This window comes from Symphodus melops (genome assembly GCF_947650265.1).
Source record: "Symphodus melops genome assembly, chromosome: 7".
Taxonomy (NCBI): domain Eukaryota; kingdom Metazoa; phylum Chordata; class Actinopteri; order Labriformes; family Labridae; genus Symphodus; species Symphodus melops.
The window spans coordinates 14,236,919-14,260,800 of NC_136697.1; the positions used below are offsets into that span (position 1 = coordinate 14,236,919).

General features: G+C 41.3%; 3 protein-coding genes across 13 annotated transcripts in view; all 3 read left to right on the plus strand.

The window, feature by feature from the left end:
* Window positions 1–11,100: 11,100 nt before the first annotated feature.
* Window positions 11,101–13,551, plus strand: LOC306827287 (C2 calcium-dependent domain-containing protein 4C-like). Its single transcript, XM_079348998.1, has 3 exons — window positions 11,101–11,220; window positions 11,792–12,571; window positions 12,687–13,551. The coding sequence occupies exons 2-3, from the start codon at window positions 11,822–11,824 to the stop codon at window positions 13,236–13,238; spliced, it is 1,302 nt and encodes a 433-aa protein (XP_079205124.1). The 5' UTR covers window positions 11,101–11,220; window positions 11,792–11,821; the 3' UTR covers window positions 13,239–13,551.
* Window positions 13,552–16,326: 2,775 nt separating this feature from the next.
* fem1a (fem-1 homolog a) lies at window positions 16,327–19,924 on the plus strand. The gene has a single exon (XM_079347653.1). The coding sequence runs from the start codon at window positions 16,538–16,540 to the stop codon at window positions 18,389–18,391; it is 1,854 nt and encodes a 617-aa protein (XP_079203779.1). The 5' UTR covers window positions 16,327–16,537; the 3' UTR covers window positions 18,392–19,924.
* A 2,780-nt stretch (window positions 19,925–22,704) lies between these two features.
* The window catches only part of ptprsb (protein tyrosine phosphatase receptor type Sb), a 71,762-nt gene continuing 70,584 nt past the window's right edge, over window positions 22,705–23,882 (plus strand). For 7 of the 11 annotated variants that reach the window (XM_079348029.1, XM_079348033.1, XM_079348034.1 and 4 more), the window contains exon 1: window positions 22,715–23,062. The gene's annotated coding sequence lies outside the window, so the exon portion shown is untranslated. Of the gene's footprint in view, window positions 23,063–23,882 lie in introns of all 11 variants that reach the window. The other 4 variants (XM_079348037.1, XM_079348031.1, XM_079348039.1 and 1 more) reach the window with 2 other exon arrangements.

The window sequence follows — 23,882 nt, forward strand, 5'->3', positions numbered from 1 at the left end:
CTGTCTGTCTGTCTGTCTGTCTGTCTGTCAGCATATTCATCACATTGCTCATTAATGACACTGTTGCAATTTTGTCAACATGCTATGAAGTCACAAGAGACGGAGCCTTACACACTTCACAAAACAACATACAGGCATGAATGCAGGCAAAGCAAATCCAATGGGTGAAGGATTTCGTCTCGTCTTAAAATACAACTTGATGATGAAAAAAACTATATTAAAACAAATACGGTACATCATAACAAGATAACTGAGAGACAGTCTAGGAAAATCAGGAGGATTTTAAAAAACAATTTAAAAATACAATGTTTGTCAAATAAAACATGACAGTGCAGTGATTTAAGACGTGCAGAAATGTTTAATGTGTATGTACGTGTTCGCAACATAGATCAGTCTGCTACTGTGCTGTAGTTAATATTAGTTTTTTTTGTAGTTAATATTAGTTTTTTTAAACTTTGTAATAACGTTAAAAGTACATGGACCTTTTATTAGAGTAAGAACCTAGAACTTAAGTAACAACTTTAAAAAAGATTAACTAAGAAATGGGTTTGTCTTCCTGCATACTCTATACTGTCACCGTTTTCAAAGCATTCTTTTTGTTTAATAGCTAAGAACACGCCATTTAGAGAGAGGTTGGAGGGCTTGAAGAATATCCACTATCTTAAAAGAAACATGATACCCTACCTGCTGCAGGGGCACTTAAACCTGAGGGGCATGGCCAAGTGCCAGAAAAGGAATGCCCCACAGCAGCGTATACGGTATTGTTGATACACTTAGTCTATGCCCCATCTCTCGATCTTCATGTCTCTCTTTCTCCTGAACACCTTTATTTTATTAAAGGTTAATAAAAGCACCACAAATACCACCTGAAAGAATACTTTACAAGCAAAAAAAGTTATCTCTGCATGATTGGAGCCACAATCATAACATACATCACTGCATGAACGTACAGTCAAGTACTGTATGCAACATGTTAAGTGCAATATGCTATAATACGTTTAGAGAGATGGTGTAAAAGAGCAGTTTACGAACAACTTTGTCGAAGTTAAATCCATCCTGTATATTAAATGCACGTTAAACATTATAGTCAGTGTTGGTGTTTCAGACCAAGAAACAACTGCTGCCAATTTTATCATGAAAAAAGTTTGCCATATGCAGATGGAGCTAAAGAGTTCTTACTTTGCTACATTTAAATCTGATGTATTTGGGAGAGTCCATTACAACAAGGGCCTGATCGAAACATTGCAAGATGTGAGTTTAAAATCATATTCAGTATCTGGATGTAGCTTTCCCTGTGTTGAAGTTGAGAAATAAATATTACATTGACACATGTCTCCTGAAATGTCATTCAGCATGTGGTATAGTTTATTGCCCCATAAAAGGGAAGCTGCAGGTGTGCAGTATATTATAAAGATAGAAAGGGGGGGGGGTTAAGCTAATTAATTAAGTTATTTCCTGTACAGTGGTTTAGGAAACTCCATTATTATTTTATTATTTTCTCCAGTTCAACTGAAGGCTTGTGATATAAATTGGTAGAAAGCACAACAATTCCTCCCATTTGTGAATACCTTGTGTTAAATAAAACTTTACATGTACCAAATTAACGATTAAGTCTAAGGTAGAATATGCATAAAAATAGGTTGTAAATAAAATGTAATGAAACACTCATGGCAAGCTGTAAATGTTGCATTATGTTCCTCAGTCAGCTCACACATTAATTATTAAGCTCTTACTCATTATTTATGGTATCTGAGCCCCTTCAACTGGACAATTAATTACAATTTGATGTATTCATTTTAGACATTTAAGCTACAGTGTAAGTGTGTATTGCATACGGATTAAGAGATAAGAAACTGTTACTAACCCTACCAAGGAGAGTTTACGTTGACAGTTTGAGAAACATTTCCTTGTGAATATTAATCAAATGTTAACTGCTTTGCTTTACATAGAGGTCTGCAATCATACTTGAGCGTTATGGACGTGTTCACTTGGTTTGTCTTGAATTGCTTTTCATTGGTGTCGAGAGTTTGCACTTCAGGCAGGTTTTGCACATTTCTATCTCTGTTTTAAACACATGCTGATACAGTATGTGTCTGAAGAGGGTTTTAATGCTTTTAACGGAGCTGAGAACATCTGCTTTATGTGTTAACTGCTGTGCCTCCAGACAATGACACATAAAAAACGAAATGACTTCTATTTGTGTTTTTTCTTGTTTTTGTTACAACTGTCTGTCGTCCATATCTCCCAACTGTTTTACAGATGGTGCAGGTCCATTCTCCACTTTGTCCTCTATCCATCTTGTGCTGTCTTCACCCCCTCTCCATCTGGCTCCTATTTTTTCTTCTGTTTGTCGTGTTCGCTTGTCCTATGTATACTCATCGCTTCTGGTCAGACTGTATTTGTGGTAATCCTCAAACAAACGTATCATTGTAACTGTGCAGATCGACAGTGAGCAGCGAATAATCCACTCTCTCATTAGCTTTGTGTTTGTTTACCTTGGTGCATGGTGGACCCTCACCAGATGGGTTGGTGATCTAAAAGCTACAAACAGGATATCATCAGCAGCAGAATGAGCCTCTTGCTAACCAACACACTGCTATTAAACAGTGTATATTTTCTGCTGAGAATATACAGCCTCCAGAATTGTGACAAAGCAAAAAAAACAACGATCCCTCGTCATTACGAGTTTGTTTGTACTTTTGTACTGAATCAATAATATTCACAAATTATATCTGTGTCCCAATGTGTGATTTTACAAATCTGCCTTGGCTTGCAGATGCCTGAGAGGTACAAAGTATACACAAAGGGAGCTTCACTTGCACACCTTCTTGCTCAACACCGTTTGCCTCCATTACACCTTTGTTACCATCGCTGATGTGCGGATCATTTGGATGTGACAACTTCGCCCCACTATAACTTCTCCATGGTATTTATATTGTATAACCACAATGTCCATTATCCAGACTTTGTAGTTACAATGTTAAAAGAAGCTATTTTATAATAGCGAGCATTACAACAGAGAACCCAGCAGATAGCTGGGAATAAACGGTCTCCAATCCTTTGCTTATGTAGTGCTGTTCTTGTGTAATACAGTTTGGTTATTATATAGTGTAATTTAATATGCATCAGGATATTCATCATTTAAACAAAACTCGCTAAATATTGACTCCACATGAGCACCCTCTCACCTTGACCTCAGTGCAGGCCATGAGTCACTCAGAAAGCTCTTGACTTTATTATGGGCAATTATGGCTTTTATTATATGTGATATGTTCCACATAACAGAGCTCGATTACTGTAGTCCAAAGATAAAACCTTTCCCCTGTGAGGAAAGTTGAGGATGAATATCAGAGGTTTGTTAAAAGCTCTACAAAACTTTTAGAATGTGTTGAAAATTAATGTGATAAATACAGTAACACAAAGAGATAGAGAAAAGAGCTTATATACCTTTTAAGGATTTAATATCAAATACATAATTTAAAGACAAAAGTTTTTTAAAGGACGAAAACGTACACACACAAGTATGTTCCATACCCCAAGCTCTTTCCTTTTTGCTAAAGATGGTGCCTTCATTACATCTAATGCCATTTAAAAGAAGAACGCTTGGTCAACAATCCAGATGCAAATTGCTACAGAGTTCTGGTTAGCTTACTTATTTCTAAATTCACACAGCCACATATTTTTCCCAATATTTCTTTCGAATATGTTGGGGTACTCTCCAACACTTGTAAGTAGACTTGTTGGAATTTAATTAAATTAAATTCAAACAGTTCCCTTGACTATTTGGTTCACTCGGTTGATGGAAAGGAAGTGCAGGCTTTCCTTTAAATATCATTGTTGTTGTTTTTATGTGTCACGTTACACATGATGTGTATGTTTTGCCCATATGGCCCATAATAACAGACAAAGGACATCCAGCGCTAAATACACACAAATAAAGATTGTAAAATGTGTAGGCAGAGTTCAACATTGGTCTATTTCACCATGTGTCCTGCTTCTCTTTTGTCTAACACAGCATGACCAGTCAAATAACGCTGTTTACCCTTTTAAAGGTCATTAAGTAATTTCTCAAGTGGTTCATTTTTACACAATGCCGCTTAAACATAATATCAAGTTGCATAATACGATTGTGTTATATTATCTCGAGGTAACATTTGCTTGGAACAAATCAGACATCTGCTGAACCTTTCACAGTGAGTCTGGAGGTCAGATGTAAAAGGTAAAAAAAAAAGTTTTCATTACATTCTAAAACATTAGTAAATAACATAAAACATGACAAACAGCCCTACATTAAATCAACGAGTAAATAATAACTGCGGCACAAAACAACACTGGATATAAAGGATATCAACATTTTCAACCTGAATTAGTAATGCATGTTCGACAGGCTGTAAATTATTGTAGCTGGATGCTGAGTCTTACTTCAGTGTAAACACACTCACTTTAAAGGGCAAACAGGGATGAAATATTTACTCTTCCTAGCTAATATAACGGCTGGCACCTAACATCTCTGGTTCGATTAACAGTATTCATTAAGGAAAGCTAAAGGTCAAAAAGAGATCAATATAAAACCATTAAATCCGGTGAGTTTGCTGTTAGTTTTTTGGTCATGTGTTGATTATCCAAACAAAGCAAGGATTTAAAAGTGGGCTTCACAGCGACACTTGTTCCATCCATCCATCCATCCATTTTCTACTGCTAATCCGGGGCTGGGTCGTGGTGGCAGCAGTCTAAGCAGAGATGTCCAGACTTCCCTCGCTCCAGACACTTCCTCCAGCTCTACCCCAGGGGGTTCCTAGGCCAGCTGAGAGACATAGTCTCTTCAGCGGGTTCTAGGTCTACCCCAAAGCCTCCTCCCGGAGGGATATCCCCTCAACATGTCCCTAGGGAGGCGTCCAGGGGGCATCCGGAACAGATGCCCAAGCCACCTCAGCTGACTCCTCCGAGCTCCTCCGACAGCCGAGACAGTATAGAGCTGGCCCAGTGTTCAACGGCCGGGACGAAAACCGCATTATACCTATTGGATTCGAGGTTCGACTAACGGCTGGATCCTCCTCTCCAGTACCTTGGAATAGACTTTCCCAGGGAGGCTGAGGAGTCTGATTCCCTGGTAGTTTGAACACACCTTAATAATAATAATAATAATAATAATAATAATAATACATTTTATTTATGGGTGCCTTTCAAAAAACCACGCAGCTGAGTTATGGGACTATAAGCAAGTCCACACACAAGCCCGCCTCTCACCGCTGGAAACTCCAGAGAAGTGAAGAGTCCCATCTCAAGGAGCTGGGTTCCAGAGCCCAAGCAGTGCGTGGATGTGAGCCCGACTCTATCTAGCCGGTACCTCTCAACCTCCCACACAAGCTCAGGCTCCTTCTCCCCCAGTAAGGTGATATTCCATGTCCCAACTGGCAGAAGCTGTGTCCGGGGATTGGGTCAGCGAGGCCCCCGCCATCGACTTCCAATCCACACTGGACCTGACCCTACGGTCTTCTCTATGGGTGGTGGGTCCACAGGAGGGAGAAAAGGGGAAAATTGCTCAAATGATATTGAATTTATGGGAGGAGGTTTGGTATGAATGGGATATTGATACATTTTCTGTGGAATCACACATTTAGCATTTTACATAATACCCATAGATGATTGGTGATTTTTTTGATGAGCTGATATTAGCTGAAATGACATGCAGGCTATCTGTGTCTCTGACAGCAGAGACGTAATTGGTCAAAAAATGGTGAGTTCGATGTTATTGGTTGAGTGAAAGAAGTTGCAAAAGTAATCAAAGAGAGCTTGAAGGCCTCATTATAAACAGAAGAAAAGTAGCCTTTGTCCAATTAAAAATGACAGTCACATTAGTGTGTGTGTGTGTGGGCGCACATGTGTGTATCTTTAATTAGAAATATGAGATTCTTACTGATTCATACAGCAAGTTAAAAGCAAATCAGTCAATAGCTTAGACTAATTTATAAGCAGTGTTATGCTCTAGTTTACCATTTTGTTTCCTACAAGATTACATTATTGATATGGTGAGTGAACGCTTGACTGTTGATGTTGATCACATTAAACAAGCTATAGTAAGATTGCGGAGAGAATGTAGGAGCTAGCAAGCGTAATCGTCTCTGTTAGCTTAAAGGGATACTTCACCCATTTACAAAATGAGGGCTGGATTCACGACCATTCAACACTGCTACCATGTTTCTAATGATACAAAGCTTCATGTAAATGGGTGAAGTATCCCTTTAAGAGAGTGGCAGGTGACCAACACAGTGACACTGGTCACAGTGGCAGTGTGCGCGCTCCCATGTATCAAGGCTACAGTCCTCACGCGGGCGGCCCGGGCTCACGTCCGGCCTGTGGCTCCCCTCCCGCAAGTCGCTTCCCGCTCTCTCACTCTGATTTCTGCTCCTGTCCACTGTCCTTCCTCTCTAATAAAGTGCCAAAAATAAATCTTTTCATCACAACTGTTAAACCAAATGTTTTCCGTTGAAAGCCAACGGTAATCCTGACTCCTACGCAGGGGCCCATAAATAAGTAAATTTTTAATAAATACTAAATGGTCAGACATGCCTCAAGTGCAAAAATGTTAATATGATTACAATATAATTTCCCTCAACAACTAAACGTAAGCCAAGACTGCTCTAATGGCCAGTTGTTTCCAAAAACAACAAAGAGAGTAATTTCTTCAAATTTTGAATTAAAAATTTCTCCAACACAAACACAATGGGCAGGGTAAGTGAAGAGACAACTTAGGTAGAGATAATTGAAGTTGTAATATCAAAGGAGCCAAAAGGATCCATCTGTCCCCTCAATCCTGTCAACAAAACCATGAAGTCTGAAAAGACCCAAAGCTTTAAGGCTTATTTAAATGAAAACAGGTAATCCTCACACAAAACTCCTCCCTTTATACAGTAGTTGCATTAATGCATTAATTTTAGACACCACAACCTTTTGTACCAGGCTGTAACTGAATGCAACATTTATGCTGTCAAGTTGGACATCTTAACATTGAGACTAATGGGGAGTTTTTTTTTCTTTTGAAGATGACCTCAAGTGGACACACAAATTACAGCAGGTTTGTTTTTTTTAAGCTTTTTAGCATTTCTTACTTGGCTTCATTTTTCAGCCTCAGAGGTTAGTGCTCAGGAAAGTGATGCAAACAAAGTGTCCATAACTCATCTTCATGTTTTCCAAGCTTTTACATATTTGAAGTGTCTTTGTTATTCATAGCCACAACAAAAACTTTTTTACAAAAACAGAACAGTGCACTAACAGTTCTAGGGTTTTTTTGTGTTTTTAAAAAAAAAACATGAGCACAGTAAAGTTATGAATAAATGCACACACCAGGGCGTAATGTGATGAACTTTGTGCCTCTTGACTCTATAATAACCAAAGTGTTGATCTGATAAAAGTAATATTTCTGCATAGTAGAACAGGCTGAGTCTGTGATGTGGACATGTGTAGAGGATAAACACTTTCAATTTTAAAAACATGTTCTTTCTCTCCAAGTTTGCCCTATTAGTGATGTGAATCTAAGAATATAGTGTCCTTTTCAGCTTTCCCAGCCTCACAGGTCCTCTGCCTATACACATTGAGTATTATTAAGGTCAATTTACCTAGTTGGTTGGGGAAAAAAGAGAAAATTAATTTTATTATTTTTTATTTTTGTCTATGAAAGCCACAGATAGTTGACTGATCCAAAGTCGACACGAATAGTTAGACCAGTGGATGACTCATCCCTTGGCCTAATGTACTCATTTAATGGTTCATCACTAATCTATAATTGACTACAATCTATTTTTAGGAGTGAAAAAAGGACAAATGGAGCTCATTTGAAAAAGGATTAAGAACCTTGTTCAAGGTCTTTGAACAGTTATTATTAGCAGCAATTATCCCTATGTAAAGTGTTTGTCTTCATGTGTATGAAATATCAACATCTGGACTACTCACTGCATTTGATGGCTGTGACAAGTCATTAAACAGGTATTTTCTGGTTTCCACATTCATCCATAACACCACATAATATTCATATATTGCAACCAATTTAAAGGAATATATGTATAGCAAAGATGAGGGTCCTTCAATATCAGCCATGAACTCATACCAAAGTAATTTGATTATATGGGAAGAGAACTAAAAAAAAAATTGCAATGAGGGTAGTTAACTACCTCAGTTTTTGCTGTGATCGATACAAAAAACCTTTTTATAAAGTGTCCAAGTTTGTAGTTGTAGTTTACCTCATTGCTTCTTGAAGATACAAAAGGTTGTCCCACATAACTCGATCCTGGGTCCTATTTTCTTTACAATTTGTATCAATATTTTTTATTGCAAACTTGATGAAAATGTTGGTATAATGCAGATGACGCTGTATCCTCACCCTTGGTAAGTATACAATTAAGAAACTTAAATCTGTTTTTAAGGCTTTCAAAAAGAAGCTTTTGCTTTTAAACTGTTTGCTTACTGTAACTGTTGCTTGGAAGAGTGTTCTATTATTTATTCTATCTTATTCTTTATATTGTTACTTTTTGTTACCTGCTACATTTTATTTTATTGTATATGCTGCTGGAACCTAAATTTCCTTGAGGGAGTCATCCCAAAAGGATCAATAAAGTTCAGTCTAAGTCTAAGTCTAAGTCTAACCGTGTAAGCAAGTAGTGATTGAAAATTGTGAAATTTTTCCAATATGTTCCACTCATGTTCACTGAAAAAGACATTCAGTGTCTGCACACATTAACTGAAAATAGGGAGAGAAACATTAGAAGAACAGAGGATAGGGAATCAAAAGAAGGGAAAACTTAGATGCTTGTATTGTGTTTTCAACAACATTGCAAAAATAAGAACACTGCTAAGTAAGCAGTTGCAGCTCCAAGGATTGTAGAAATTCACTAGAGAGTTTCACCCAGCCAAGCAGATCAGACACTAACCACAAGGAGCCATAAGTGTAGACATAACAGTTTCGAGCCAAACAGAAAGTAACAAACCGGGTGTGAAAATTAACAACAGTCTATAAAAGATCATGTCATATAAAGTAACACAGAAAGCGCAGTTCTGCTTTTTCTCACCTGTTCTTCATACAATACTGTATGTGCAGGATTTTGGTAACAAATATAGAGATAATATAGTGCTACTACTTGTATTAAATGGCTTCACTTTCATTGGGAGTTTTTTTTTTTTTTTTTATCATTGACTGGTCCAAATGACTCCTACGTGGTGGCTGCTCATACCATGACAGATCCACCTCCATGTTTAACACCTGGCAAAGGATGATGTGGGTTGAGTACATTTTTGGGCTTTCTCCATAAAGAAGTGCCAGATAAAAAACAAAAGGCAATTAATCACTCCACATTTCTTTTCCTTGATCAGAATTGATGTCCTTATACATGGCACTATAATGAATGGAATGAAATACAAAGTTGGTAAGTCGAACATTTCTTTTTCCTTTAGATTCTGTAATGATTCTTTCCAGGCCCAGCATAAATGTGATACCTGATTTTTATTTTTCAAATTCAAAAAGGCTCTGTTAGATCTTGTAACACAAAAGAGATGGAGTCAAATGTATTATAAAGCATTATACAAACATTTAATACATGTAATAACACACTTTTGTGTCGTTATGAGCAGATATTTATAAAGCTTTATCAATGGGGTAGTAAAAGTTAAAACTTCTATACATTTCCATTTATTCACCCGTAGTAAGTGGTCTCAATTTAAAGTTGGGCACAGGAGCACCTACTGTTGTTGACATACAGTATTATTTGAACAACTACATGACTACAGCTATAACATGTTCATCACGTTTATATAATACTCACAGTTGATAAATAGTAGAACAAAAGGTGATGTATTAGATGTTTCAACATTAGAGTGATGTTTATTCTCTTTTCATCTTTATTTCTTTAATTTGTCAATAATTTATTTGATGCATAACATTGAAGTGAAAATTAAATGATATTCAGTGCAACTTTCTGTCACTTTACTTTATTTGTCTTAACAGAGAAAAAACAAGAAAAGCAAAAATGATTGACACATTTAAAGAGCCAAAGCACTTACTGTATATGCCAATATTTCTTGAACCATTATTTTATTTTACCAAAGCACATTTGTTTTGTAGCTCAGCAGGGATAGAAGCATATCTTTCGAAGTGTCTTACAGGGTTTAAAATTGCTAAATGTTTGCTGCTCATCACCCCCCTGTGGATCAACAGTCAGACTGTTCCAGAGACTGAATCCAGAGCACCAGAAGGCTGCTTAGCTGCAGGTCTTTGGCAGAGTTTTCGGTTCATCAGGCAGCAGGGAGTCGTGATCTAAAGGCTCTACGGACACTTCCATGTAATAACTCTAAATCTGTGGTTTGTTCATGAAAACATTTATGGACAAAAACAAAGATTTAGGTACGTTTCAAAACCCTGTAAACAAGTTTACTCAGGGAAAAATCAGTTCACTAAAGTTGTTCAAATTTTGGATGTAGCCTACGTGACATATTTCAATGTGATATAATATGCTAAACATGTTACTTTGGAAAACTTTCAGCCCTTTAAATGTACCTAAATTGAATTTAAAGCTAACTATAGCTATGGGGAAACACACAAACTCTTAGCTGTTTACTCAGATTTGTGGTTAGTTTGGTATTCTTCCTGTTGTGTTTCTATTTTGTGCACTCCCTGTGAAAACAAAGAGGAACACTTCCTGTGCCTTTATCGTTGCAAGAAGAGTTGCATAAAAAACGGTGCATGTGAACATAACATGTTCTCACCTCACATCACATGTCACCAGGAAGCCCCTGGTTTCGCTCATTACTAGGAATGAGATTCTGATAACAATACATGAGGGACTACAGCTCAATCGTTAAATTGCTGTGACGTCCTCTCTGAAAAATCAATGAGGCTGTAAGTTATGAGCGCCACACAATTTCAAACACTTTGAGGGTGTTGAAACAAAAGCCTTTAAGTCAAATATTTCCCCCCTCCCTACTCTCTCTGCGCATGGAGCAGTTGATGGTAAATATCGTGGGAAGATTTCCACACCCTCTCATTGGCTCACAAGACAGAGACCCCTACATATAAAGCGAGAGCGCCTGATCTAGCAGCCTTGAACCGCTGGCGAGTATATTTTGGATCAATACCAACGAGAAAATAGACAGCCTTTTACGCACGCAGCGCGCGGAGAGGTTGCAGACGAGCGCGCGAGGGATCCTTATTCGTCTAAGGAGAAGAGCCAACAGGTTTGTTTAGAATTGATGTTAGATCTTCCACAGTTTATATGGCTTTGTTCGGGGAAAAAAGTTTTCAAGACTTGTCTTTGCTCTTTCCTCTAAAGGATTTCACTGCCTAACTATAATTCCTTTAAAGAAAAGTGATTTAAATTCGACTATACTCATTGTTTTATTCCTTTTGGAAGATTTTTTTTTTTTGAGGTAATACCAATCTCAAAATCGCTAAGTGCAAATCTTTAGGGAGACATATAGGGTTATAGTATAGCTTGAATATTGGTGCATAATTAGTTAACTTTCTGAGATGACTGGAGAACAAAATGTGTTCCTTGGCTGCAATTTTCTCTCTCTCTCTCTCTCTCTCTCTCTCCATGTTACTCTTTTAACCTACTGATGAGTGAGATTCATGTTCTAGTCTTTTTCTGTGCTGGGGGTTAAGTCACCAGGCTATGCATTATTTCTTATATTTTGGAATATTTAGTTGCATTTAACATAAGATAATGTGATTCGTTTAATTTTTTCGTTTATTTTTTCATGGTTCAATGTCCTTTTTTCTCTCCATGTACCACTTTTTTTCTAACAGAGAGCTGACAACAGAGGCATCTGAGTAGGCATGTGGCTCCTGGAGAAGCTCCGCAGCTCCGTGGAGAGCAGTGGGAAACAATCCCAGCCCCCGCAGACAGTGGAGGCCATTCCTGTTTCTGTTTACGCCAACGTCCTCACTCCAGAAAAGATCCCTGATTTCTTTATCCCACCAAAACTGATCTGCTGCCCACCAGAGGATCCTCTCCCCCCAGAGCCTCAGCCCTGCTCCACCCTGCGACCCTCCTCCTCTGACCACGCCATCTGCAGCCAGAGCCCCAGAGCACGCAGCAGCAGGAGACCCTGCAGCCCTGGTCTCTTCTCTCGCCTGGGAGGAGACACCCGAAGTCTGCAGAAGTCAGCCAACCGTCACATAATTCAGATAGAGAGCGCTGATGAGCCCAGTGCCGGATCGACAAACAGGCTCAGGGCGACAGTGAACACGAATGCAGACCCCCAGTCTCAGACCGCGATGTCTCTGCCCTACGTCCCCAAAGCTCAGACCTCCTATGGCTTTTCCACCCTGGTGGAGTCTCCCCACACCCGCCGTAAGGAGAGCCTGTTCCACAGCGACCCCAGCAGCCCACTTACCTCGCCCAACTCCCAGAGGCGCTCTCAAGGGGGGACTCTGCTGGCCCCGGCGGACCCCAACCCATATCGCTACTTCAGCGGTGGAGAGAGTGACACCTGCTCCTCTGCAGAGTCCTCCCCCTTTAACTCCCCGCTGCTTTCCCGCTCTGCATCTCTGCTGCGCTCCATTACGCAGGAGACTCAAGCTAAGGTGAGTAAAAGTCTGTGAACATGGATGAGCTATTTGGAGAGGGGTTATAAAATAGTTTTTTCAAGTCCTCTCTGGATTTGTGGGGTTTTAGTTTTGTTCCTCTCTCTCTCTCCAGGTATCTCGTGCCAAGCGCTCCCTCGCACGCCACAGTTCCCTCTCCACAGATGACTGCAGCTCAGCCGACAACAGCCCCAACATGCAGCGCCGCCGCGTTCGTCGCCCGCCCTCTCCAGCCTTTCATGGATGTAAAAGCAGTGGGCTTAGAACCGTCGCCTCTGACCTCCTTCAGCGCGAGCACACCATCAACCTCCACAAGGGGGGGACGCTGAGGTTGAGCACTCACTACGATAAAGAGTCAGAACGTCTAAGAGTGCGTGTGCTGGCAGCCGAGGCCCTTTACGACAGACAGACAGACCCTAAAAGCATCAACTGCTGTGTGGCGCTCTACCTGAACCCTGGGAAGCAGCAGAAACAGAGGAGCACAATCATCAAGAACAGCAAGAATCCAGTGTTCAACGAGGACTTTTTTTTTGATGCGCTGCCTCAGACGCAGGTAAAGTGTCTGGCCATGAAGATAAAGGTGGTGAACAAAGGAACCAGTCTGAGGAGAGACGTGCTGCTGGGAGAGAGGGAGGTGCTGCTCAGCGAGCTGCTCGCAGGCCTCTAGGGAGAAGCTGTCAAGTTGGAAACAAGCAGCATGATGGCCCTTTCTTCTCTGGCTACCTTTTATCCAAGTCCACAGATCTGATAGAAACCAGGCAGGTGCTGACGAAAAGGGAGTTATATATTGCAAACAGGTTTTTTTTTTTTTTAAATCAACCAACAAAAAGGCTGTAGAATTACTTGACCAAGTTGCATCAGTAGTTTTTTACAGTCCAGCTCGTCAAAATGAAACCACCAGTACTCACTAGTTTAGTTTAGTGTATTGTTTCAGTCGCACAATCCATGTGATCAAATATTCTGTTGTCCATGTTTGTGTCTTCCTCGTATAAGTATTGTGTTACCTTCTCTGATGGGCATTGTGCTGTGGCTCAGTAACATATCATGTGATGCAATGATTATTTTGTTAAAAATTGAAGTTGTATTTTTTTGTTAGGCGGTAGCTATGCCTGGAAATTTGCACGTTTCTGTGGGAAGGTTATAATGCCTCTATGTACTTAAAAGAGTCTATATTTGAAAATCATATTTTGATGCTCGTGGATGTAATGCTGAAATGACTGTTATGCATATGTGTAAAATGCCTTTGAGTAAATAAGAATAAAGATCTTAAAATCACATTGATGTTCTTGTTCTGCAGATTTTCTTCATTGATTCCATCGTCACTTATTTCTCAGGCTAAATAGCAAGCTCTAGGAAATGATAAGACCTCTACTGTTCCTTGTAGGTCTCCAATTGGCAGCGTATATGTGGGTCCTCTGAGACACACACAAGCCGAGTGTCATTTGTGAGGCTTTTAATCCGGGATCAGTGTGTAATATTGTCTTTGTGCGCATTCAAACTCCCTGTTTAATTTTAAAAACACGCTCGCTCCTCAGGCAGGCCTCCAGTGATTTTCAAATAATTATTAAGGATGAGGAAGTTTAATCAGGGTTCAGTCACTCTATGCAAACAAACCTCTGCACACACTAGTCTACATAGTCTAGATATGATTGTTTTGCACAGAGAGGTTGAATCATGATTAATTCATTGTATTTTGCAAGTTGACAAGTGAATATGCACTTGTGCGAGGGAGTACCAAAAATGCTAAATAAATTCTATGTCCACATGCAGGGAAGAAAAGTGCATTATCCAAATGGAACTGTTGCCTCTCCTACTGGTGAGGCCTCAGAATGACACCCTACAATGTCTGAAACTGAGATAATTTAATTTTAAGCATAAAACAGCCATTTGCACAGCCTGTATTAAAGATATTACAAACTTGTTGGCTATTTCCATTACAATTGGAGTTTCTAACAAGAAAATGTTACTTATTCATTCTGTTAGCGGGTAGAGAGGTGTCATGGAGCTACACTGGTATTATTCAGGTATTTATCAGTGGAACATTACACATTTTATTATATTACTCATTTTCTCTTTATTGTTTCTCCCTGTTTTACTGCTTCCTGTACTCTTCCTGTCCTGTGATTGTTTCCTTTCAAAAGCCTCCAGTTCAGAATTAGCATGTATGCTGAAACTCTTGAACACTTCATCTGGTTTGTCCAATGTATCTGTGATGTCCATGTCAAATAAAGTCTATCTAACTATCCATCTAAAACCCCCAAAGGAAATCCTTTGAATTTATATGCCAATACTTCATGGCTCAATGAGCAACAGCTGCATGACCTCAGCTCATGCTGCAGGTTATTCTCCAAAGAAAGAGCGCGGAGAGGTTGCAGACGAGCGCGCGAGGGATCCTTATTCGTCCAAGGAGAAGAGCCAACAGGTTTGTTTAGAATTGATGTTAGATCTTCCACAGTTTATATGGCTTTGTTCGGGAAAAAAAGTTTTCAAGACTTGTCTTTGCTCTTTCCTCTAAAGGATTTCACTGCCTAACTATAATTCCTTTAAAGAAAAGTGATTTAAATACGACTATACTCATTGTTTTATTCTTTTTGGAAGATTTTTTTTTTTTTTGAGGTAATACCAATCTCAAAATCGCTAAGTGCAAATCTTTAGGGAGACATATAGGGTTATTGTATAGCTATATAGTTATTCTCCAAAGAAAGTCTTATATAGCCAGTAGCCTATTTACAAACAATCATGTTTTATGGGGAAGTCTTGTTCAACCCCACTCTTTTTAAGAACCGTAATAATGTGATATGAACTTAGAAGCCTGCTGTTGGCAGGGGAAGGCTGACAATGAATGAAGCTGTGAGATTCAAGTTAATGTCATCTGACTGCGATGATTATTTTAGCTTTCCTTAGCTTGCAGGGTTAAGAGTCAAGACTTAAACTCATGACCATGGCCATCATATGCATGCAATACTAAAGCATATCATTTCTGGAAATGATGTCGTGATGCATGCAAAAACATTCTGATATTTTCTGAATAAACATAAAGACCTAAATATCGGCTTTTGTCATCATGGAAATATTGCTTTGTTTTTTTAATGTTAAATAATGATTGAGTGATAATTAGGTGCAAGATCGAAGTCATTTTGATGTAGGCTTATAAAACTCAAGATTAAGAGCCATTGAACTGAAAAGCCTATCAGTAGGCCTAGCAGTATACATAATCACGGCCCAGTTATTTATAGGCTACAAATATCACATCCTTAAGTGCTTTTAAAAAACAAATACATTTTCATAAATTATAAAATAAATTATAAATGTAAACCATAATTTCTAAAATCAAATAAAAAATCTTTTTTTTTAAATATCAACAAAGTTAGTTCTGAATGTTGAAATTTTTTTTAAGTTTCTATTAGAGTCAACTATTAAAAGAAAATCAAGGATATGTATATGAGATATAGCCTACATTTAAAATTTATAATATCAATTAAATAATTTAGAGGAAGGTCCATGGAAATTAACCTCACAACACATTTCTAGTTAATCCGTTTGATGAGAATCATGAGGGGTGGGTATGTAAGCTCGGCATGAAGTGGCGCTCTTCTTGCCCCTCGTTTGTCAGAACGATCATAATAAACGAAACCCATCAGCTGGAAATGTTAGGCGATTTAACTCCCAGTGAACTATGGGAAACGTAGTTATGCACAAGGTGAAACAGCCTCCTGCTTCGTGAACGGGCAGTTCCATCAAAACTACGTCACCCACAATGCCCCGCTGCTATCGTAAACATAGACCTGTCAAACAACACAAACGCCATCTTGACAGCACCCTCAAAATGGCAGAAAGATGTGAGCCCGAAACCAAGTCCGAACTAAGATTCCTGTGCTCTACTTTTTAAAAAACAGTTCGACAGTTTTTTCCATAAACGAGTGGCTATGGGGTTGGAGTCCAGAGCTGTAGCACAGAGCCTTTAAAATGGATATAACGACGGCGGTTTTCAACGCGGCCAGAGATGGTAAGCTGAAACTTATCCAGAAGTTGCTGAGCAACAAAACTCCAGAGGAGCTGGAGGCGTTAGCCGAGGAGAAGACACTGGGAGGAACCCCTCTGTTGATAGCTTCGCGGTACGGACATTTAGAGGTCGTAGACTACCTCCTTGAACATTGCAAAGCTAATGTGGAACTCGGCGGGGCGGTCAACTTTGACGGCGAGACCATCGAGGGGGCCCCGCCGCTGTGGGCAGCGTCAGCAGCCGGTCACCTCCCAGTGGTAAAGACGCTTCTGAAACACGGTGCCTCAGTCAACAATGCAACACTAACTAACTCAACACCACTACGGGCTGCCTGCTTTGACGGCCACCTGGAGATAGTCCGCTACCTGGTGGAGCACAGAGCCGACATGGAGGTAGCCAACCGTCACGGTCACACCTGCCTCATGATCTCTTGCTACAAGGGCCACAAGGAGATCGCCAAGTTCCTCCTGGACCGCGGAGCTGACGTCAACCGCAAGAGTGTCAAAGGCAACACCGCCCTGCACGACTGTGCCGAGTCAGGCAGTCTGGACATCATGAAGATGCTGCTTAAGTGCAATGCTCGCATGGAGAGGGATGGATACGGGATGACCCCCCTCCTCGCTGCAAGCGTCACAGGCCACACCAACATTGTGGAGTACCTCGCCCATCAGCCTCGAACCTCGAGAGAGGAACGCATCGATTCACTTGAACTCCTCGGAGCGACTTTTGTGGACAAGAAGCGGGATCTTTTAGGTGCCATGAGGTATTGGAGAAGGGCCATGGAGCTGAGGCAGCCAGGGGACAAAGTTGGGTCCCTGTCCAAGCCTCCACCTGGTCCCCCTGTTCCTGCCTATGGCTGTGCACAGGAGGTGAACACTGCAGAGGAGCTGGAGGCTCTTATCACCGACCCTGACGAAATGAGGATGCAGGCGTTGTTGGTGCGAGAGCGCATCCTGGGTCCTTCCCACCCAGACACCTCTTATTACATCCGCTACAGGGGAGCTGTATACGCAGACTCTGGCAACTTCGAACGCTGCATCAGCCTGTGGAAGTACGCTTTAGACATGCAGCAGAGCAACCTGGACCCCCTAAGCCCCATGACAGCCTCAAGTTTCCTCTCCTTTGCAGAGCTCTTCTCTTTTGTCCTCCAAGACCGGGCCAAAGGCACCCTGTCCACACGCATCACCTTCCACGACCTCATGACTGTGCTGGGGAAAAGTGTTCGGGAGGTGGAGAGAGCTGTGGCCCAAAAGGACAACCCTCCCGAAGCTCCTCAGTTCACCAAAGCCCTCTCCATCATCCTACACCTCATCTTCCTGCTGGAGAAGCTGGAATGCAGCCCCGAGCAGGAGCACCAGAAGAAGCACACCGTGTACCGCCTCCTGAAGCTGAACCCCAGGGGTCGAAACGGCTTCACCCCTCTCCACATGGCTGTAGACAAGGAGACCACATCCGTTGGACGCTACCCCGTCGGCCGCTTCCCCTCCCAGGCGGTGGCTGCGTTACTCCTGGAGTGCGGCGCAGACGTGGATTCGCGTGACTGTGATAACAATACACCTCTGCACGTCGCTGCCAACAATGGCTGTCCAGAGATCATGGCTTTGCTCATGAAGACTGGGGCACACTTTGACGCTACTAACGCTCAAAGGAAGACGGCCTACGAGCTGCTGGACGAGCAGAGCAGCGGACACCCTGCTCTCTACCCGCTGAACTATGTGACTCTTCAGTGCCTGGCGGCGCGTGCAATTGAAAAGCACAGACTGCCCTACAGGGGACTCATCTCTGAGGAGATGGAGGCTTTCATTGAGCTGCACTGACATCCACTGCACTGTCCCGATTAGGCGTCCCTGCGCTACTCCTCTGTTGTCCCTCATATCGAGATCTGACCTGCCACAATTGTCAATCTTTCATCTCTCTCTCTCTCTCTCTCCTTTTGATCTCTGCTTTGCTCCTGGACTTTCCGACCTTATATCAGACTAAACTTTAGCAATAAAACTCCATTTTCTGGGCTTAAATCTCTGCCTGAGATCTGGTCAGTTCTCGCTTGATTCCCGGTTTCTTCCGCTATTTTATACTGGCTGAAACTTTAACCTGACCGAGGCTTTAAATGCACTTTTCCCCGACTAAAAAAGGAGCCCTGTTGTATGATGGTGCTTGAGTGCGTGTGGTGGTGGCTGGGATGTATCGAAGGTGGGTTTTAGTATTACCGATAGAAAGCATCTGATCAAACTAGTCAGGTAACATGCATGATAAGAAGAGTGAGAGTGGTAGCGCACTCGTGTTGTTTCGCAAGTCCAGATAGAGGATGCATGAACAAACTCGCTTAAGGTAATTTTTTTGGCTTGTTCACCTTCAACGTGACTCTGTTTCTTCGATACAGGAGTGTGTTGAATTTACGGTGCCAAATGGCAGCCATGAGGCTGTTACAGACTGTTAACGGGTGGCAAAATGAAATGCAACAAAGTAATCTGTCTTAATTATAGGCAGAAGTAAATACCCAAAGGTGAGACATCATTTAATCTTTGCATCAGCATCCTGAGCAGTTTGATATTTCCATTTGGAACACGATGTGTCATCACTGCAGAGGCATCATTTCGAGAGACTTTTATGGGATTAAAGATGAGTGATGTCTCTTTGAGTCCGAGAAAAAGGAGCTGAACGTGTGGCTGGCACTTCTTCCAGTCTGCACATAGACATTTTTAACCTATGCAGTTTGTTAAGATTCGGATCTGAGGCAACATTCTCAAGCAAAATTTAACGATTTAACGTTGAGGTCATTCTTCTGTTTTACATGCTGATCTCTGTAGGAGGACGACTCAAATATCGGGCTGCTTCAGTGACAAAGAATAATATCTTCGAACTAAGAATGTTTTCTTGAAGTGTTTGCCTACATCTGAAATGATGAGTTTTTCACCGGAGCCTACAGTGTGCCTAAATCCCTCTTTCCCTTGGCCAAAGTCGACACTCACAAATATATTTAATTCACTGTCAGAGAAGCAGCTTCAGTGCTAACATGTCCACGGTCATGTGTCATGAAATCTCCCTTTAACCTCAGATGCAGTTCACGGAAACGGAACGGATGCCTCCGCTGCATCCAATGTCTTATTTTTAACGGTCTCTCTTTTGTTTATCTTGTGTCATCATGAATGTTTTATTTGTCTCGTCTGTGCTTAGCACGGCCGAGTTGAATGCACACCGAGGGAACTCTAAATCCTAAATAGACACAATTACATTCAGGCCACGAACTGTCGCTGCCTTTCTCTTTCTCAACTGATTCGTTTAACTGATGATAACTTGAGAACAAAACGTGTGTTGGGGATACTTGAATAAAATTCAGTGTCACAACATTATTTCTGTTGTTCATCTCAATCCTGTGTTGTGTTTACTGTAGTGATCTCCTTTTCTGAGCTACAAAATAGTTCTTTATAGCTTGAGTGTTCCCCCCCCCCCCCCCCCCCGAAGATAGCTGCTGTTCATTAAGAGCATCATTATACATATGGACATTGTTTTAAACAGTTGAAATGTGCAGGACATAAAAAGATCTATCCAGGTCCATAAAGTAACCTTATTCAGAAGGGAAAGACACTTATCTTTAGCGTGCATACAAATTGTTGCGTTAGCAGAAAATTAAAAAGTAATCAGTGCCTATATAATACAGGGACGTTCCACTGCAATGCCCCCATAAACCCCAGGACACTGGAATAAAGTATAACAGAAACTTGATCTTTCTGAGTCGCACACCCTTAGAGTATAAATAGTGTGCAATTAACGTCACCGCTACAGGGCAGCGGTAGAGACAGGGCACTTACCCTGCTAATTTTAGGGATCTTTTGCCCTAGCTTCAACTCTGAAAATGGGAATACTGTAATGCTATACAGTCAGGCAGGTCACACGCAGGGTGACTGGCAGAGATGGCACATGGACAACAGAGAGCACATTATTCTGACAAGAAACTAAAAGGGGCTTCTTTTATTTTTATGTACGAGGATTACTGGGAAATGTTCAACCCAAATGTGTGTTTTCATCTTTTGCTATGCCATCTTTTGATACTGCGTATGAGACGGATGTCATGTCGGCGTAGTTAGCAGAGAAACACAACTCCTTGTTAAAGAGGAGTTCAAGTCCCCATAACAACAATATTAACCCTAACCTGACCTCTGACCTTTCTGCAGAAGGTGCCAGATAATTGTGCAATGAGGTTACTGTCATTGCCGGCGTGACCTATGATGTCATAAGCAACAAGACAATGCCTCCCGCCCATCACTTATGGGATTTTTAAGACACAAAGAAAGCATTTCCTCGTGCTATCATGCTGACGCAAAACAAAACAAATACAAGAATTATACAGAGATAATAAAACATAACACTAAAACACTGATATAACACAATCACAACCTGGTTCAGCGAGAGAGCACAAGAGGCGAGAAAGCAAAAGAGAAACTGTATGATTTCAAATGTGTATACCTGTTTATTATGTACAAGTTATGCTGTGTTTTTTTTATCAGTGCCACCATGAGATATGCTGAAAAACCTGATCCCAGATTCTAGAGTCCTTTGTGCTAATGCCTCCACTAACTCACATGACAGCAACTTGCCACTAGATGTCAGTAGCAACAAAGAAAATCAATCTTTGGGGGAAGCCTTTGTCCCTGTAACAACATGAGAGAGACTCTCAAACTGTAGCATCCAATTAGCTTCAGAAGTGGTGACAGTGGCTTCATTTCCCCATCTCTTGTCTCCCACCCTGTCGGCCAATCTTTGCGTCAGAAAAAGAGAAGGAGTCGTCGAGAAGGACTTCTCCTGAACAACTAAGCAGGGCTGAATATGCATTTGTAATGTTTCATGATGAACAGAACATTGCAGATGCTGAGTCTGAGGTCATCAAAGAGGTTGCAGTAAAGACTTCACCACACTCTTAAGGCATTGTGCTAACCTACAACAATGTCAACACCTCACGTTTTGCCCTTGTGGCGGTTGGTTTTGTCATGTTGGGTGACCTAAATATGAACAGATCTTATAAAGCAAAAGCACTTGCTCGACAATGCAGCATCTTATACACGTGGAGCTTTGTTTCATTCTCCTCAGATTTCTTGGTGTTTCAGTTATATTTCTCTTTAAAAGGATTATTTTGCAAGTGGGCAACACACAAAAAAACAGAACTGGATATTTCAATAAAATGAATGTTTTGGGTCACCATCTGCTCACATGGAGGTCCATCTCTCCTGGATTTTTTATTTCATATTTCCCCTATTGTAAGGTAAAGGTCAGATACTAAAATGAATTTCATGCACAGTTGCAGTCCAGCTGTTTTTGGTTTGAGGATTTCCCTTCAGCCTTTTTATTCATGCGTTGCTTTCTTGCCAGCAGCAATTCATTTATCAAGAGTTTGGCTCAGATTAAGTGTCCTAATATGAACCTTTCCAAGTATTGGTCTCATTCATATGAGCATTATGAAAAAATAAAAGAACTAGTCTGGTCCATAATATGTTGGGGGGGAAGAAAAAGCTGAGATAAAAGTGCATTTGGGGAAATCCCATTGATATGAATTATAGATTTATATGGAGCCACAGAGCGTCCTTTATAGACATTAAGGAGGAAACAAAATATTTCAAGAAGTTCAACAGCGCCCCAAAAAATACACCTTCTCCTTCAGTGTTATTAAATAACGATCATATTGTTCTGAGTTGTCTCATCTGCTATGTTAAGAGTGCTATAATTCAGAGAGGGAGTTCTCTTCTCCTGCAGCTTTTCTGGGGCTCTGAATTCCTGCCAATCATCTATAATTAGACTTTATTATATGAGAGTCTATACAGGCTTTCAAGGTGCTTATCTTTATTCGAGCCCCTTGGGGAGCAGAGTGGGGAGAAAAACAGCCACCAATACACAAGAAAACCTACCTCAGCATGCAGCCTCCTCTTTGCACCAGTCAGCGATCCAGGAGGGAGCTGCATGGAGGAGGTGAGGCGGTGGGGGGAGGCGGGGTGGGTGGTGTGGGGTGTTGGTAATGGGGGTAAATAGGGGTGATGGGGGATACGGTTGCTATTGGAGATCTTGCCTGCATCACGTCATGTGTAGGGGGGAGGGGGAGGAGAGCTCCGGTGAGTGTCTGTGAGAGAGAGAGAGAGAGAGAGAGAAAGAGAGAGAGAGAGAGAGAGAGAGGAAGAGAGGAGAGGGTGGGAAGGAGGAGGGCATTAAGGAAGAAGAAGAAGAAGAAGGCAGGGAGTATCAATGACATCAACCAGCAGTATCTGAGGCCGCCCGACCTGCTAGCAATGCTTTCCCGACACACAGGCTGAGGAGCAGCCGTGACCAAGGCAGCACGGAGGGGGGGAAACGCCGGCGATGTGTGCATGCACCCCCCGCACAGGCAGACCTTTCTCTGGATTACATTTATCCCCGCTGTTTCCTGAGGAGAGGACGCTTCCAGCTGCAAATCCACCCACATGAATCAAGCAGACTGTAAAGAAGACGGAGCACTTCCTACCAAGGTATCTAGCTTCCTTTATCCTCATACACTTCATGTTTGCAGCTGCGCGTGCACTCCGCCCAGACGCCTTATTTTCACTTGTCCACATCCTTTTTAGGAAACTCATGAAATGTCACCAAATGTCAGACTCTCTCGCTCTCTTCCTGAAAGGCTTCTTGGTCTTTTATCTCAGCTTCACTTTAGACTTTGTTTCAGACGTTCAGGTGAGAATCAGTCCGCGTAAGGCTGTGCAGACCAGGCAGGTTGGCAACAGCGCTGTGAGTGCGCGTGCCCCCCCAATACCCCCCTTCTTATTGTTGGCTGGGCAGCACGAGGGACCGGGGCAGACTGGCAGAGCAGAGAAGCCTTTGTTCCTCATCCACTCTTGCTTTAAGTGGCTGCTCTGATTGACATTTAACACACAGGTATAATGAGTCTCAGGGTTAAGACACGTTTCTTTTGTCTCAGGAGTGGGAAACAGAAAATGGCAATGTTTATCCCTATTTGAAAAATAAAATAGCACCTGCATCCTTAAATGTATTTATTTTTATTTAATTAGAAAAGGGGATTAAAATAAGTATTTTTTGGTGGTATTCAAGTTATGCAGCAAAGTAAAAATCCCATTATCCTAATGTTATCTAATCACTTTTGAAGGGTGTATCACAGTCATATAAATCCACGTTTTCTGTTATTTTGATCTGATTATTATTATTTTTTTTTGGAATTTGCTTGACAAGGCGGATGGAATAATTTATAAGACTTTTTTTTAAAACAATAGAGTGACTGGTGCATCAAGCTTTACTTAGAACAATCCCATCTGCACATATAGTCAGTGTTTTTGT